Source organism: Micropterus salmoides, unplaced genomic scaffold (genome assembly GCF_014851395.1).
Source record: "Micropterus salmoides isolate LMB-PRFRI ecotype aquatic unplaced genomic scaffold, ASM1485139v1 Ms_hic_scaffold_22, whole genome shotgun sequence".
Lineage (NCBI taxonomy): Eukaryota > Metazoa > Chordata > Actinopteri > Centrarchiformes > Centrarchidae > Micropterus > Micropterus salmoides.
Window position 1 is genome coordinate 13022731 of NW_024041373.1, and position 19512 is coordinate 13042242.

At 38.8% G+C, this 19512-nt stretch overlaps 1 protein-coding gene across 1 annotated transcript in view; it reads left to right on the top strand.

Annotated features, from left to right (window-relative positions):
* The window catches only part of eys (eyes shut homolog), a 175965-nt gene that overhangs the window by 58798 nt on the left and 97655 nt on the right, over positions 1-19512 (top strand). Inside the window, exons 22-25 of the mRNA XM_038737244.1 lie at positions 2742-2939; positions 4633-4754; positions 7938-8059; positions 8863-9122. Of these exons, the coding sequence (XP_038593172.1) occupies positions 2742-2939; positions 4633-4754; positions 7938-8059; positions 8863-9122 (702 nt within the window). The remainder of the gene's footprint in view (positions 1-2741; positions 2940-4632; positions 4755-7937; positions 8060-8862; positions 9123-19512) is intronic.

Sequence of the window (19512 nt, forward strand, 5' to 3'; positions counted from 1 at the left end):
CAACGTCTGGCACTACACCTAACATTTCCACCTGATCCCTTGATGAAGCCTTCAAGACTATGCTAGGCTTTATGATGAGCCCTGGTAACCAGACGTCTCCCTCATAAAAAAAAAGCAGAATATCGAGTTATAACTCGATAACTAACCAATCAGTCTGATATGTGTAAAGGTCTGTATGGTTATACTGTAGCAGCCTGCTAGCTTTTCAGGCAATTTAATGAAGGTAAACAGCCCTGCACAACTGTCCTGTGTAATGGCACTTCTCAGAGGCTGCTGATTTATCAAGTCCTGCTGCCTTCAGATGCTACAGGAATTTCATTTTCAACTGAAGGAGAAGCTTTTTCATACAGTATAAAGCATCTGGGGACAGCAGATACCGAAGAATCACACATATACATTCATAGATCAGGTCAGATGGATTTACTGGCTTTCTTGCTTTAACCACAATAAACGTATTTTTGGTGTCGATTTTGGTAAAATGGATGATAATTGAACTACATCACATTGACTATCTAGTTAATAGAAAATGCATTATAGTTTAGCTATATATTCCTACATATTACACAATAAAAGCATAATAATAAACATATATTTACAATAATGACACACATGGTGCAGAACGAAAAGTAATCCTCTTTTTCAGCCTTCCTAGAAGACTGTATCAAGGGATTAGGTGGAAGTGTTAGGTGTCGAGTCTGGTGTGGTGACATTGTGCTTCGCACCTGCCTGCATCAGCTTCACTCAACCCTCCACTGATATGTGACACTAGATGTAACTGGAAATGTTCTGTTATTTAAGTGTTAGGTGTAGTGTCAGACGTGCAGTGCACCTGACCACTGTAGCGTCACTCAACACCAGACCTGTTCCTACATATTACACTGTTATTTTGATATTCTACAGTTGGTACTAAATATGACAGCTCGTTAGCTGCAGCAGTACCGTCTTTAGATTTCCGTTCTTGACATTCTTGACTTATCTCTCAACTTTTCCTTGTGTGCCGTTTTATGGGGATTGGTGGGGAGTTGACCTATGCCAATTAGGATTAACTGGCACATGCTTTTATTTTATGAGGACAATGGGATTCATCATTGTGAGAACACTTGCGCGAACAATTCTGCAGTTTAAGAAACACAAATCTGACGTAGACTTCTCTTAGGACCTTTCTCAAGAACAAATTTAAGAAAAAAACTTGAATGCTACACAGTAGCAAACTAACGTAGAATCACCTCAAACATAATCACTCAGGTTTTTATCCCAGCCGGTATACAAGTCAATTTGTTGCTGAAGATTTCAACTGCGAAAAGCCCAAGCCTTGGTTTGCCTCAAATTGTTGTTAGACCCAATCAGCACCTCATCCATCTTCCTCGCTAAAGATCACACATCTAAGAAGCACAGTTTGTCTAAAGCAAATTGAACTTTTTTGTCTTCTTTGATTTAATACACAAGCCTGTTTCCACTCTTTCTCCAAGGCTGTGTATACACATTGCATGTTCCTTAGTATCTCCAAATGGAAGGTAGCCACAGCACAAGTAGGTTCAAATAAAATAAGGGACCTGGCACTGGAAACTTTGCTGCACTCCAGTCCTAGAGTTTGTGAGAGCTGCCAGAACTCAAAAATACTGAAAGCAACAAACAGCTGTAGAATGGGTTGTTGATTCTCGATGAGACTGGCAGGACTGGCAACCCTTTCAGACTACAGAGTGTCATTTGATTCACACTTTATATCAAAATAATGCTTCATGGAGCTTTAATATCACTCCCTCCTTATACAAAGACCAGTTAAGTAAGCATTTTGACAGCACTGCGTGTTTGACAAAATAGCGCAGCCACTTCTTTCTCAAGGAAAGTAGCTATTGCCTCATCTTGAAGTAGTTCCTCTGAAACTATCAATAAAAGATTGCACTATTGTTTCCTGCATATTGTACAACTGGCAAGCTGTTACATAATGTCAGAAGCATTCACAATATTAAAGTGCGGAATTTCAGTATTTCCAGTTCCTCTATAAATAAGCAAGCAATTTCACCAAGATTTTTTGCTGATCATTTTTGCAGCAATTTCTTTAAGAATGCCCTAATAATTTTCTCATTGTCTGTACAGTTCTAGCAGTTTGGTAAAACAAAGTGACAGCTAAGTGACACAAAAATCTTAATTGTGCAAAGGGTATGTTGCTGTTAGCACATTAGTAATTCGATGGAGTGCTGCACAGCCATAGGTGTGCTTTTATCACTTGTTTTAAATCAGCATGGGACATGACAGCCAATCAGAACTGAGGACGTAAACCATTCATTTGGTAATTGTTTTGTCAAAAGCACAAACCTTGTAATATTCTGCCACTGAAATGGATGAAATGAAGACTGCAATTGTTAGTTTTAATGGTTCTAAAATAAATCCAGCATCCCGATTGTTTGACTATATTTCTGCAAGGATAACCTGTAATTGCAAATATTTTTGTTATTTGTGTTTGCTTTGGTAATTTATTAAGAAAATTAAGAAAGTGACTCTGGATCAGCTTCTACTGGAACACTTTTAAGACATTGTGTGACTTTCTGTTGGTCTGTTTGTCTCTTTGTTCAATGAGTAAGCTTGACACAGCATGTACTCTACCACAAAGACAGGTTCAAGGAAACACACAATATGGGCTTAATCTTTAATAGCTGCAGGTTTGCAGTTCCATTGTATTTATACATAGATTGTTGTCTGCTGGATGGTCATCCAAAATGTATTTTTTTGCCTCACTCCAGGTCATAATTGTGAGTTCTTACCCTGCGAGGCCAGTAATCCATGTGAGAACGGTGCAGTGTGTGTGGAGGAGTTGGATCAGGAGCATTTCCCTTTGGGTTTCCGCTGTCACTGTCGCCGGGGCTTCACTGGCCCCCGCTGTGAAATCAATGTGGACGACTGCAGCTCCAGCCCCTGTTTTCATGGCTTCTGCTATGATGGTAAAAAAAACAGCGTGAACATGCTTAATAACAGGAACTCAAGATGGAAGCAACACACACATATGCAATGGATATGTCAAATTTCATTTGCTCACTTACTGTCTAACAGGCAGTTTTCAATTGGGTCACCGTTGCAGCTAATAAGGATGTTATGAGAGTGGAGTTATTCCATCTGATGTGAGGATCTAGGACATTACCTGCTGGAGTAGGCTTGATTAGTTCCTTAACATTACTGTAGAAGGAAATCAATGAAGCATCAATGTTGTGTTATAATTTCAATAATGGATGATACATGACATAATTAATACAGTCAAAGCTCAAAGCACAGTATTGTTTTTCTTCCAATGATTTTACCCCTGTGTATTCCATCACTAGCATAAGTGATTAAAAACGCATTGTTATTTATCACCAGTTGGCCGATGATTGTCATGTATTTTGGTTAATTTATTTTACATGTCCTGCAAAGGAAAAAAATTAAGAACTGCACACAACTATGTTAAATGTTTTATTTTAAAATAACTGCAATTACTGTACTTCAGTAAGTTGTGCAAAGTCAAAGTAGAATTGTCTTGGTAGCAAAATATTTATGCTGTTGTAACTACAGTAGTATTACCTTCCAGCCTTCATGGCATCTCAACAAATCCTGCCAATGTTGTTTCAACTGGCTTGTGCAGTGATGGCAGTGGATAACTATCTGAGAGTATCCTATCCTACACTGTGCTACAGTAGACCTCGGCCAGCTGTCTTGACTAATCTTGAGTGCAGCCAGTTCACCTTAGGTTAGTGAGGCAGGCCTCTAGGACCTATTGGCCGGCACTCAGCAGCAGCCAGCCAACCACCAGGGAGAGCACTGCATAGCCACAGTGGCTGAGATGAGTAATGCTGCTGCCACCCAGGACCTAAAGCATTTAATGAGAGTAATAGCAGCTACACGCACCAAGACAGAGTGACAGCATAGATTACGTGGTAAATCTTTGGGATAATGAAGAATCCTGGGACCCTGACTGGGGAAGTAATAAATTCACTCCTGTAAGAACTGCAATTACCTCTGTCACTGGCTGCCTGTACACCAGTGTTGTGTTGGAGAAACAGAATGATGCATCCCTCTTTAACACCATATTAATAATTAAAGACGGGAAGGAATGGATTAGTAGACGTGTGAAATTTTAACTTCTGATGGAAGAAATTGGCACATTTGTAACATCTGAATAAAGCACGGCCCAGGAATGGGCTCTCTCCCTCTGTTGTACTTCTTCCCCCCTCATTCAATGTGTTAGAAGTGTGTTGAGAGTGTGAAAACAGATGACAAGGCTTTCAGGCTTTCATTGAGAAAGAGTGGGATAAGTAAAGACCAGGCACAAGGAAAGTAGTAGGAGAAAAGAGGACTGAATGGCTATTGCAGACAGGTTCATTTAAAGATGGTTAGGGTGTCATACTCTGTCAGACTGATGCAGAGGGTGGGAACCTGTCACAGAGATTTAGCAACAACAAGTTTGATTGATTCTGCACAAGGCATTTATTTTAATGGCCATATCCATTAAAAAAATGAAATCACAGTGGGTGATTTTGCTTTATGTTCATAATCAGCACTTACCTGTGTAGATATGTAGTACATTAGTAGGAACGACCGAGAGATGACGGAATTAATTTATGATGCAAGGTGCTGTAACTGTCCATCTGATTTTTGTTTCAGTTGTAGATGGCTTTTACTGCCTTTGCAATCCTGGTTATGCTGGACTGAGATGTGAGCAAGACATTGATGACTGTGTGAACAATTTGTGCAGTACAAACTCAACATGTAAGGACCTCCATCTGGTAAGTGGACACATCTTTTGTTTGGCAGTGTAATGGGCTAATATAATGGCCTTTAAATGTCTTTAAAATGCCCTGATGTCCTGTAAATCACTAGAGTTGGTAACCAATTTAAATACTCTACAGTTGATTGTAGAATATTGACAGATCTGAATCACACAAGGTGCTGCCTATTACCTTTGGTGACTGTCATGCTGTTAATGTTTAAAAGCATTTATATTGCAGTAAAATATAGACATATGCAATAACATGAATAGTGGTGTATTATTAAAAAGAATAAAATATGGCTACATGCCTCTGGGTTCTGCTACAGGTGGACAGTGATCAGGTTTATATATTGTAGCCAATCTGGAAGACTTTATTGGTGTTATTGGGAACTTTGTTGAGCATGAGGAGATGCAAGTATTTCAAGTTTCAGGTGTCTCAGTAAAACAAGGAACAGGAAATGTCTTGTAAATGCACCTTATTGCATCTCCAAATAGACAAATCATGCCAGTTATGCCATGTATGCATTGTGAGCTGAGCTCTTTATGTGCCAAAATGACCTAAAGGTTACTAAGTATACTTGCAGAAAAACAGTAGACATATTAAGTATGTGTAAGTGTCCATATTTTGCCCAGAACACCATTTTTTGCTATTAGATTTCCAAAACAATGCATATTATTTCCTTTGGCTAATTAATTAGACGTCTTTTAAAAAGATTAATCTCTTGATTCTATATTTTAGATTTTTGTATGGTCATTCAGTGACTTCCGTTAACAGACCCTTCACAACACAGTATATTCTCCATTGCTGGTTGCAGCGTCCTTCTCTACTGATGTCTGTTTCCACAGATACACACACTTGGGTTTTAAGGAACATTTTAAGACTTTCTTTTTGCAAGGCACAGCTTTACTTCTGTAGTTATTTGAGTGTTTTTTAAGCCAATAACATTGATCTGTTGCAGCTGCAAAAAGGCCTTGGGAGCTGAATGCTGCTTACAAACTGTGCAATGAGTACCAGGGGCCTTTTTCCAACAGATGCTTATTTGCTAACAGATTGCAGTAGTGAAACAGATGTGTCATAGATAAATTCTTTGGGTTAGTTTTTTTTTTCTTTCTCTCACTCGACAAAGACAGATAAGTTTTGGTGTACAGTCCATACCGAATGTTCAGGTTTAAAATTAGTCTGTACTCTTGAAAATTAATACATAATGTGTACATAAAGAAAGATGAGATCTATTTAACAAAAACAGCATGTTTCGGATGTGAGCCTACGGGGTACAGGCGCCACATGGTGAGGAGAAAAAGTTGCTCTTACAAAGTACTTCAGAACCTTTCAAACTTAACTTTGACATTTTCACAACTAATTGTTAAGCTTTCAGCGTGGCAGTAAACGTCTTCCATAACAACTGGTCAATAATGATCTATATTTTATCCAACTAGTCACAAATTATTAAAGCCAGATTATGGATTGTTAAACCACGCTTTGAGGTTTCAAAGCCAGCCTGTTGGATTTTTACCTAAATTTTTATCTCAAGTGTGAAAAGTGTGTGGGCAATGTCCACATAAAACTAACTTTAGGCTTTCATTGGTAACATTCTTGTAGTTATAGGTACTACCTGAAGCAAACTAGCATGTTCTAACGTTGTTGTCAAGACACACTGATTTCAAGAAAGGGCTCCTGTACATTTATAGGAAAACTTAAGCAGAAATGGTGATTTTTTTCTCTATATATTATTATTTATTTATTTATTATTAATAGTCTACAAGGAATTCTGTAATGTTAACCCTAACTCTAACCCCATGTTTCATGAAGTGAAGGGCAGAATTCTGGTTAAAACATTTCACTGTAATTTTCTGGGAACTAAATACTCCAAATCTAAAGACAAAAGGATACTGCATAAGAAGAGAATGGGGAGTGGTATGAGGGATATAATGTGATTTCAACCAATATTTTTGTAGTCACACTGTTCTCTGTTTCACCGTTGTATTTTTTTTTCTCAACTCATTATTCAAATAGGGATAGTTTTTGGAAACCCCTTCACACAGTCTTGTTTACAGTGCAGCTATTCTTCTCTCTGAACAATGTGTCCCACAGAGCTTTAGCTTATTTTGGAGAATTGCGGTCCCTGAAGGTGACTTAGCAGCAAAAATGAGATTATGTTCTATTGCCAGGGGTAAGGAATTGGAGTCTCCTGGAGGTATCTAATTTATCATGAGATGACGGCATTTCCCCCCCACCACCATAGGGGCCACAGTGTACAAATTATATCAGACAAAGTTTAACGGCTCTCCTCCAGTGTATGAAATACAAATTAGCATACATTCAACCAGCAGCACCCAGGACCTTTAGACAGGATGTTGGCAATGAGGAATCCTGAAAAACCCTTGACCATATAACTACCATCATCCTGTATGTAAAGAGGAATTTAAATTAAACTGGTACCTTAGAAAGTAATAGGCAACAACCATTCATCTCTTGTTCTGTGATTAATTATCATAATGCAGATTGCAATGATGAAATAAAGGACGTTCGCATGCTGCTGTGAATGGAGGAAAGAAAAAATGAGAAGAGGCTATATATAAGTCTATTTCTTGTACAGTAGAAACAACATATTCATTGGTTATAGAAAGACATTCTGACAAATTAAATGAAACATATTTTACACGTTTGCTTGTCTATGAAAATTCCTTTCTATGCAAAATACAGAGTGGTAATATTGTATGCTTGATAAAGGCTTGTACTATATATCTCGAATGGCATGGACACAAACAGGCGTGCATTTTATCCGGAGGGTGGGTGGTGGAAGGAATACATCTGCATAGCAGCCATGTGAAAATTTAAGACAAGCATGACTCTTCCACAGTTTAAACAGATTTCCACAGGAAAGATCGGCTTGTTAGTGGGAGGTTTTATTCTGCAACATTTGTGAGAAAATTGAGATGAATTTAATCAAGTATATTAAGCATCACATCGTTTGTTTACTAAACTGTAACAGGTATAACTAAGTAAATAATAACTGGCAGAATGTGTTCAGCTTCATTATGTCGATACAGTACTTTTTAGTTATATTTTAATGGTGTGTACTGCTATTTTAAATACTAGGCTCTACCTATCTAAATTACTATACTGAGACACGTACAGATGGAAGGTGTCACCAATTTTCAATGTTAATCTAACAGTGTTTCCTTTGTTGTATTGCAGAGCTATGAGTGTGAGTGTCACTCCGGTTGGGAGGGGGAGTTCTGCCAACAAGAAATTGATGAATGTTTATCTCAGCCCTGCAAAAACAATGCCACCTGCACAGACCTTCTCAACAGCTACAAGTAGGTGTGCGAGCTGGCTCGAGGGCGCTGTCCTCATGAGGTGCATCAGTCACTTAATAAATGCAGAAAAAGAAGCCGTTCAGAGATAGCAATATGTCCTTCCACTGGCAGCGGAGATAATGAATTGCAGATGGCAGGTAAAACAAATGAGTCAATCAATGGCTCACAGCATGAAAAGGTTTCAGGGGATCTGTGACTCATTGGAGGAAAAAGCTGGTGGATCTGCTTCAGCTAATGCCCCCTTCTCGCTAGGGAGATGTAAAACTGCTTCAGGTGGAAAAGTTGGGGGATGAAAAGGAATGCAAGGTGGAGTGGTTGGTAGTGCTCGGGTACTCACTGCCACCAAGTGGAATATTCACCTGCCTTAAGAGCTGACACACGCTCTCGCTCTCTGTTTCTCTGTCTCTCTCTTTCTGTCTGTGTCTAGCACGCATACATTTCCATTTAATCCCCACTCAATGCTCTAACCTCCTGTGTCCTACATTCAGCTGTCCAGAATGAAAAGCTGCTCTGACCAGTAGTCCAATTAACCTGTAAATCCCCTGTACTGTTTCACACAAACCTCCAATACATGTACGTAGTGTAGCACTGTGTACACAGATAAGTGTGTCCTGTAGATCATTTGAATTACAAAAAAAGTATATGCCATGTGGCTGCAGCACCTCACAGTACTGCTGCTATATCCATTTTTAGCAGAGGATGACACCCTTAGAAATCGATTTAAGAAGTTTTAAGTGTGTATTTAGGATTCGTTTTAATTTATGCCAAAATGACAGTGCCATATCTCCTCTGGTGTATCCAAGGTGTTTGTGCTCACCAGGCTGGACAGGTGTGGATTGTGCAGAGGATGTGAATGAGTGTGATTCTGGACCTTGTCTAAATGGAGCTCAGTGTCAGGAGTCAAACCTACCTGGGGAGTTTTCTTGCACCTGTCCTCCCTTCTTCAGTGGCCCCTTGTGCAACCAGCCTTATGACCCCTGTGACCCTTTCCACAATCCCTGCCTGAACAACTCCACCTGCCTGACACGCTCCAATGGAACAGCCTCCTGCAGATGCCCAGCTGGTGAGTGAGCATACCGCCACAACCTCATACTAATAGTGCTTTTTTCCCCCTCCAGCCTGCTTTTCAAGTATAACTACACCATTTTGTTGAATAGGTTACTGCACAGCTTAAGTACTTTGAAGAACACAAATTCATCAAGTTAAACATGTACAACAAGGATAGACAATGGATCAAAAGGTTCTAGCAAAGAAGAAGAAATATAGAGGTTTTCAAAAAAATATCAATGGAGACAATGAATGTTGATGTCTTGTGCATTAATCATATGTTCAACTGTACTTCCGACACCTCTGAAAAAAACCAACAGTAAAGATTTTCCTACAAGGTTGATTTCAAACAATGAGTGATTCATACAAAAAAGTAAGTTTTATTTTGTGTTGCCATTGGGAGAGGATCTAATAGTTTGTGTAGCTGGAATCTAGTCATTGGCTGGCCATGGGTTGGTCAGCCAATGACTAGCCAATGGTTTGATCACATGATGATCAAATTTGGCCTGCTGGGAAGTTGGTATTTATTGATTGTAATACATTTCCTGGATTTTTACACATTTTTCCTTCAAAGTTATGCGAAGAATAGTCAACAAAGCTGGACAAGTTTGATTTTTGACCTTTTTATGAAAATAACTTACTTACTGCTTTATCTTGGTTTTATTTCTGCTGATGACTTTAAATAACCAACCGTAGTTAAGTCCAGTGGTGGCAGGGTTGTTCTCTTTACAGTCCATGGTAAATCAAATGCTGCGGTACTACATTCTGGGCTGTTTCCTTGGTGTTTACATTACAGTACATATTGCAGTACATATTGCCCCCTTCAGATGATGTTTATTTATAGAAACAGTAGCTTGCAAGGCTGGGCCAAGACAGATTAAAATCAATACCATTTGTTTAACTAAATAATTCTAATTTATTTTAGAAAAAAAACTACCCAATAAAAAGCCTGGTTACATGGTTACATCCTGTTCGCCCATTGTGTACCCGTCAGATGTTAATACATTGTCATGCATGTCATTGCAATCAGTTTCTGATAAAATAGTTCCTTCTCTTTTGCATAATGCAGTTGCATATTTTCCTTTCTGTTACTCATTAACTGTCCAAACAAGCCATCTGGGTAGCCCATTAGCTCCCATCACCATGGAAAAAGACAAAGGTGCTTTTAACTGTGCATATTACCATGTTTTGGTCACAGCACATGCACTGACATAAAGACCGTCAGTGTTACCATTGAACACTGTGTTACTGTAAACAGGAATATGCAGAATAGAATATGGAAATGAAAGTCAAGCCTTGTGCTTCTTTGTGTTTCTTCTAACATTTAAATTAATTAAGTCAATTACTTAATTACACTAGCAGGTTCCACAAGCAAGCCATCTAATAAATCCAAACTAACAAAGCCCAACAGATCTGTAAATTTAGATCCTTGCTCCTCAACAATATCCCTACACAAAAAAAGCATAAATGGGCAAACAAAGCAGATTTCACTGGTCCTCTAGTGCATTGTTTGGAGCTCATGCTAACTTGGTAATTGAAAGATGGTAGTTTTGTCCCTCACAGAAAACCGCAGCTGTGGTCAGCTTGAATTCATGTCTGTGACAATGGATTTTTACAGTGAAAGATAGGGCTGGTCGATATGGACGGTTTGGCAGAACTCGGGTAGAAAATATATCAGTATTTTCTGCTAAGTTGGCTGGGGGGTGTGGGGCGGTTTTAGGGGCATGTTTTTACTATTTGTAGGAACTTAGCTTGTTTGTTATTTCACCGTTTTAATTATTTCATTCTCCACCTTATTTAACTGTCACTCACTTATTGAATCTGCCTCCTTCAGTTCTCTTCACACTCACAGACTTAACGTACAGTACCTCTGCTGCAAACACGTCAGTGTGCCCTGCTTCTTTCGGTCTTTCCCTGTATGTCTGCTCCGATAACTTTCTCCATCAGTAGTACGCTACAACAGAACTTGTCTTCTGGACTTTTCCTGCCGTTCCGCCGCATGTTAGCCTTTTGAAACAAAGCCAACGTGGTAGCTAACGACAGCCGCACTATTGAGTTCACTGTCGTTTTACCTGGTCTGTGCTTCTAAAATATCCACCATGTCGCGACTTGTAACATAATAACCCCATTTCTCTGAAAAATGCTACAATGTGTCGGCAAACATACCTGGGCGGCCCACCAAAGAAAAGTGTATGTGTGGGAAACACTGACTGAACAGTTGTTTTTTACAAGCCAGGTCTTCAGCATTGTCGACCGGCACCGTCTGTCCCTCCATGTTGTTAAGGACTTGGTAAGTGGACGGCTGCGTGCAGACGCACAGGGAGGGGCAGGGCTGAGCAGTGTATTAATTAACTCGTCTATGAAGATTTTCAGTCATCCAGGTCATAGTTATCCAACAAAGGTTAACAAAGTTAAAAACAAAGGTTCCCTGCCAGTCAGTCAGAACTGAAGAAGTCCTTTTGATGAGGGACGAAACGTCTTCCAGTATCTTCAACCAAGTCCAGTTGCCCTTGATTTTAACCTTTGCTGGATTAATTAACTCAACATCAAACTATATCGGTATAAACGGTATTGTCTAAATCTATATCTCTTTTTAAATTATATCGGTATACCTGATTATACCGCCCAGCCCTAGTGAAAAAGATCATATAAAAAGTCTGTAGAAACAACTCACTACTCTTGAAGCTAAATTCACATCTCCACTGTGTATTCACACTCTCAGTATGTGCAGAAATGGCCATGTTCCAAATTGTGCCAAAATATGGCTCAATAGACAGCTTGGTGTTGTGGGCTGTCTGTGACTGTTTGATTACATTTGAGTACTGATGCGAAAGAGGAAATCAAATTACTGCAAATTTAAAAGCTTTGAAATGAAACTGTTACTCTAGTTTAGATATTTAAAATAATCACGTTACTTTGTGCATGTAAAGCATACTGTTGTCTCGCTCCTTCATAAATGACATACACATCCTCTCAGACCTGAGTTCACACACACACACACACACACACACACACACACACACACACACATCTGAAATGAAACACATGAAAGTCTAATTCATGTTCAATTCATAAGCTCTGCCAGTTATATAAAAAAAGACCTCTTACTTTGTTGAAATGACCTGTTTGGAAGTTTGTTAGTAAGCCCCCTTATAGCGTAGGAATTATAAATGATAATGTTTTAACATTCAAACTGATCAGTGTGCAGGTTAAGATGCTATGGGGTTGTGCTGTACCTAATGGCTCTATCAGCGCGGAGATGAAAAGATGTTGCCAGATATAAATAGAGCGGCTGGGTTAGTTTCAGAAGGCTTCCTTGGAGAGGAATAGGAAATTAGGTGCTGGCTGCATACATTACACCAAGAGCTTTGCGTGGGCTTGGTCGTTTTCACTTCACACAAGCATGGTGACTCACTACTCTCCATTATTGTTCACCATAAATCCATCCTACATAGCTACTAATCAACAAATACGGAGCTGTTATACAACCCATGGCTTGATTCCAGCGTAGCAATTTTACAGACTTGTTATTTACCAGTCAGTGTAGGTTATTTGTCAAAGAAACTGTATAGGCCTTACATTATTCCCAGACCTAATTAAATTTGAATTTGTCTGCCAGATTTAATGCCACAAGAATCTGATCCCACGTCTCAAGTCACAAAACTTTGCACCTGTAGTTTTTGTATGTCACATTTCAGCTTGGGAGTGGCACGTCAGCTCTGTAGCACCCCCTAATGACTTTTAAGCCTTAAGACAAATACTCAAAACTTGGCACTACTATTTTGTTATCTGATATGGTTCTGGGACATGGGTGTGAGAGGTGGCTTGACGGCACCCCCTGCACAGTAAATTTCACCTAGATGTCCGAAATTTTAGGAGGCAAATGTATCATCTGTGAAGTAAAAAAAAGCCTCTTGGAGCCATACCAAGCCCCAAGGCGGTGTGCCGTGCCAATTCAATATAGTGACCAGATAGTGACCAAATAGTAATAATGTGGACAATATGGACAATTACAACTTCTGGGTCTGTCACTTGATGCACACTGGTGTCAAAATACATTTTCCCAATGACTTACAATGTGAAACGGGCTAACATGTTATCGGCCGAAATTAGCAAGCATGCTAACAGATTCAGTTTTTCAAAAGAAGTAACTGTTGCACCTCGACCACACATTGTCAGATCTTTTCCTTATTTCTCATGTTTGATAAGTGCAGTGTCAAATTCAGAGCTGCGACAGCCGGCCTCCAATGACAAGACCACAGCTGTCGCTCCCCGAGGTGTGGGCGCGTTCAACACAGCTTGCAGCTGCTTGCCCTCTCTCTCTCTCAACTGGTCGGTTCTGCTCAAGGTTTCTACCTGCTAAAAGGAAGTTTTTCTTTTCCATTGTCGCCATGTGCTTGCTCATGGTGAGAATTGTTGGATCACTGTAAATAACATAACACAGAGTACGGTCTAGACCTTTTCTAAGTACATCTGTTATGTATTGGTGCTATGTAAATAGAAGTTCATTGAATTTAACTGAATTCCAAACACTCAAGTTGACACCACGTAATAAATATTACCAAGGTTGATTTGTTATAAAGTCAACACCAATTTGTCAATGGCTTTTAGTTGTGCTCATTTGCTATGTTGTATGGTGTATGGTAAAATTGCAGTGTGCATTGCATTAATACAACATGAGTGCGCAGGCATCTCAGTCAGACCTTGGTTGTGTAATTGGCACAAATCACAGTATGGTGGCAGTATGTTCTTAAACCAAATTCAAGTGCACAGCAAAACTACATTAAAATTCATGGATACCTCTCTATTTGCTATAGGCTAGATACTGATTCTTGAGTTATGAAACGCAAACTTTGGTGTCACATGGTACACATTCCAACTGCAGCTTAGTTGAGTCCATATGGTCAGCACTCAAAAATTCATACTCAAAGACAGTTTGTGCTCTTATACATGAGCACAGTTGGAAATCATGGCTGCTGCACGATGGTAAAACATGCCTCAGGGTGAACATGAGGGTTCGTGCTGTTAGCAAGGTTGTATTATGAAATATATCAGTGGTCTAGACTTGGGGTGTACTTTGCATTTGTTTGTAATTTGCAGGTGTTATTGAAGTGCTTTTGAAGCAAGCTGCTACTCCTTGCTGTTTCACCAATTTTGACATGAAGATGGTGGATCATTTAATCATTTTAGATATTTAGGGAGACTGTGTGGCAGGAGTATAGTCAGCCAGTCAGAAAGAGTGAGAGAGAGAGAGAACAAGTACATTTTTGTTAGCTTTTCTGTACTCGGAATGTATTTTTGTTTGGGTATGTGCTTATGTAAAAATGTATTTTATACTGATGACTTTAGAATGACTTTATCATTGTTGGATTTTATAACTATCAAATTTCTATATCAGTAACAGTCTCAAAAGTCTAGTATTGGTCAGGCAAATTTCTATACTGGGAAAAAAAAATATTTACTTATAATTTATGTTGTTCTTGTGTTTAAATTCTGGCTACATGCTACTTTTTAGCAAGTTGTCAATTGAAGAGACCCTGATTTCTAAGTTACCCCAGAGGCAACATTAATATTTTGATAAATAGTGGATGGAGACAGTCAAACTTTTTGTGGCCAGTACTGATACTTTTTCTCAAACTTGCTGTATTAAATGTGTTGTAAAGCTAAGAATCATAGTTTTCCCAAGATACTTCACTAGACTATATCAGTCTCACCAAAAGGGTGATGTGGCGACTTTACTCTTCGTCAGTTCAAGAGGAACAAAAGGCAGCCATTAGGAGGTTCCTACTGGGAGTAGCCTTAAAGGATTTGTAAAACACAGCCACAATGGAAATGAGTTTTGTCTACAAAGGTATACTCTGAGAACCTGGAGGCCAGATTAAAACGAGAGCCAGTTGAAAGAATATTCTTATAAAGAAGAAACATAAGGAAAGCAGTTATCCTCTCTTGATTGTAGAGGGCTCCTGAAGTTTTTGTTCTTCCTAGCAGTGACTCTCCGCTGAGGCTCTGGCCAGGAGGCCTAAGTCATCTTGCCTGACCAGCACAGATGTTCCACTTTCCTCTTAATGAGCAGCCTCAGCAGGGAGTGCCAAACCTGATAGAAGAGCAACCTGAAAATGGGAGAGTTAGGGTAGAGGTTGGGGTGAGGGTTACTGGCCGACAACCACAACAAATGAAACAAACACGCATGGCATCAGTCAACACAGATAACAGTACAAGCCAGAGTTGCATCAGATTCCTGAGTCTTGTACACAATCTATACTGTAGGCTTTCGTGTCCTTGCTCAGTTTGCTGAACTGTTTGCACACATAACATAATGCACATGTAAACTACAACATCCTGGGTTGAAATAAGATCTAGGACTTTTGTTGCATGTCCTCCAACTCTGTCTTTCAGCTGTCTGAACTGTAAAAAAAACTCTAAAAAATTATGGAGTTTTATCTCAGAGATGGTAAATAATCATATAGGCAATTGATAATTAATACTAATGATTTAAGGATCGGTAACATTTGCAGAAAAGCAGTAACAAAGTGTATGAATGTTACATTCCTTATTTTATTCAAATGTTCTGAAAACTAATGCCTCATTTTTGCACACAATGGAAAGAACACTATGTTACTGTAGCACTTAATGTTTAAGATTTATTAAAGACTTCATTCCATAATTCCCATCTGTATTAAAATGTGCCTATGCCCATTACCACCTTTTCATTGGGTTTTGGGTGTTGGCACATTTCAGTTTTAAAGGGGAGCTACATTGGACAAGGGAACAATCAGTTTGCCTCTAGTCTACTGCATGAAGTGGAGAAATATGATTCTTGCAGTATAGTGAATTAGTCCAATAGCATTGTGTGGTCCCTTTACATGCAAAACCCATTTGGTCTCCATGGCTGAGAATATCCCCAGAGGTGTTCCTGGCCAGATGGAGAACAAACCCCTTTATTTGCATGGCATGCTACACTTGCCTTCACCTTCCACAAGATTGAGATTGTGTCCTACCAAACAGTTGGTTAATGAGCTACTGTGAAGCTGTGCCAACAAGAGAACTGACACATACTTAATAAGATATTGAAAAAGATGTGTTGCCAAAGATGTGTTGAAACAGTATATCCTCATTGCATTCATTTAAAGTGATTATTCTTTTTTAGGGAGGGGGTAGACAATATGACTTATGGTAGAGGTGTCTCAATTTATAAAAAAGATGCCCTGGCAGATGTATGTGACTATCACTGACCTCAGTACTGTATAGTGATAGTGAAAATAATGCACTTTTTTTATACCCAGAGTCAACCAAACTTACTGTATTTTTTTTTGTTTAATAGTGTGCTTTTCTAGATTAACAAGATTTAGCTGATCATCTTATACATTCTAAATATATGTATTTATTTAATGCAAACCAAATTTGTCGTGCTTAGTTCTTACAATGTTCAATGACAAATAATTAAGGAACATAGTGCCGCGCTGAGATTAAAAATATATTTTACCGCAGTGTCCTGGCTGAGATAGCAGCAGCATGTGGAACATAGAGGTTACAACACTGACTATATAAAACTATAAAACTAAAAAATGTGTTGTATTTTTAGTCATTACTTAAGCTTAATTTAACTAGCTCAATATAATGTGACAGTAAGCTCCACAATAACCATTTCTCCCCATAGTACAATTACTGAGATCAAACATATTTCAAAAAAAATTTTCTCACCAAATAATAGTAAGAATAACTTCATAGCATGTAGATCAAAGCTCCATCATAATATCCTGAAAGTAAAGACACACAAAATTTTAAAATGTAGCAGGTGTTCAGTCTCAGTATGTGAGCGTGCCCCTTTAGCGAGCAAAGGTCTCAGCATGCTAGTGATATTCCATTGCTGAGGGCAAAAGGTGAACATTTTCTTCCATTTTAGCTCTGAGACCTCTGTTTCCAGCTGCATCAAAAAAATAAAAAATAAAGGCAGAAGAAAGCTTCAATGAGCACATAGTGGTATCAGAAGTTTTACCGTCATTAATAGCCTTTAACATATTGGTGTTTAACCCTTGAATGCTTCACAGCAGGTAAAATACCCAGTTTGTCTCTGTGTAAATCTGTGGCCACAGATCTGACAGAAGATACTCATTTTATGTAGCATAGCCAAGACAACAAATTTAGTGGGGGACACAATGAAGTCACGGAGTCTACTGTTCAACGATGTTAATATAAACATCAAAAAGTATATATGTGTGTGTGTGTGTGTGTGTGTGTGTGTGTGTGTGTGTGTGTATATACAATTTACATTTATACCATCAGTGATTGATGTTTGCTGTTGGCAAAGCTGCAAGACTACGGAGGACCCCAGCAAGCTCCACCAATCAAATGGCTGAAGGCAGCCTGTGTGCAGCCTGGGAGCCAAAACTTGCAGCACAAAACAGTCGCCAAAGCGCTCCCTACATCTCATGGAGCTTATTGCTGTAAGCAGAGGGTAACAGCCGAAGGCGACCTAGATGAGTGCATCTGGCATTTGTACCAAGTCAGAGTACTCTTTCATTTAGATTATGACAGCTGGGCAGTAGAGGACACTGTTAAGAGAGGATGTCGTGGTTTACTCAAATTGTAACTTTAAAAAACCTGGAATTTTGGAAAGTGACAGAAGCATGTCCCACACATTTCCAATGGAAACCATTCCCTTTAGCATAGCCAATATTTGTCATTTTTACTGATGATATAGAAAGTTACAATCTCATATTTTTCTCTGTGTTGAAATGTTTAACAGTTACAGTCAACTACAGTTACTAGCTAAAGGTGCTATTTTTGTCCTCTACAGGCAGATGAAGAATTAAAAACAAACACTGCAGTATTAGACTGTATTAACATTTCATGTTTATATGGTGAACATGTTCAAACAAATGCATATTGGTAGTTACATATCTATTAGATTTTATATCTGCTCCCAGGTTGTTCCACATGGCTCCTAACATCTTCTCCTTTGAACAAGAGTGGAGGATGATCACAGTCAAAGCTGGAATAAAGAATACATTGTAATATTTTGCATTTTAAGGTTTACTACCTTTGTGCAGGTGGCCTGAGATTAATTTTAACTTGTTTATTTGTGTATAACATAAATATTAAAAAACATGGTATCAAACATTTTTATTGACAAAAGACCCTAAATTAATCCTATATATATGTATAGTAGTCCTGTTAACACCAAGTAACGTTTAATACAAGTAAACATTGCTACTCTCAAAATTTTATTTGATCTATTTTTAAATCAGCAACTTAGTTTGAGACAAGTAAAACAGGAGAAAAAGAACAATGTCAGGTGTGAGCATTGTTTAAACCAGAGAGTAGCTGTGGTTAAGCACTTGCGCACCACTATAAGAAAGAGGTTAGTGTCTACATTTACACATAGTGTATAAAAATAGGCCTGGGTCTGCAATAGCTGTACAGTAAACACATTTTTTTTAAAAGCTCGGTGTTTAATCATTTTGTGCTGTCATTAGCAGTGCATAAGAGGTGGTCCAGGTGTGTAGCAGTGGGGTAAATTGGCTGCAGTTGCTGGTGTTTACATGCAAAGAGATTTCTATTCTTAACCCACTTATTCAAGTAACCCAGTTTTTGGTCAGTGCGTGTGAAGGACTCACAAGCATGCTGAACCCCTTGATTATGAGAAAACCCCCTATGGTGACAAATCTGATATCTGGTTTGTCTGTCCATTTATCTTTTGTCTAAGGGTTGTTTGTTTGGTTGATTTACTTTTTGGAACTGACGGCTATATTACATATCTTTTCATTCAATAGAATCTTACAAAAGCAATAAAATAGACAGCAGGTAAATTATGTAACAGGAAATCAAAAACAAACCGAGACGTATGGCAACACTTGTCTCTGCAGTGATGAATCAGTGTGGCATATTCTTTTTCATATGCTTTTGTTTTTTGCTTTCTGTGCGGACAGCCACAGCGTTCGCACATTTTTCATGTCAACAAAAAAACCATGCCAAGCACATATACAGCACTATAATGTTAGTCATTTGTTTCCCTTGTATAAGAAGGAAGTTCTTGTTCATTCACTGACAGCAGCATACTGTTTTTGCTGACGGGCCACTTGGGGACCACCAAACAAGGTCATTACAGATATAAAATCTCTAGGTTCCAGTGTCAATTTTCAGTTTATCATCAAACATTAGAGAAATATTCCATCCCTTAGTTTTAAAAGAAAACTCAATCAGTGAAATTAACTAACGACCTAAGCATTTTATTATTGGATTCACTCTCCCATCTTATATCTCATCTCGACCTTATCACATCACCCTCCAATCACTCTGGAGAACCATTTGTATGAATGGTCTGAATTATGTGTGAGGTGCGCACACATTCTCTTGTTATATACACCAGTATATATGTGGGACATGGTGTACAGTATGTTTGTTTT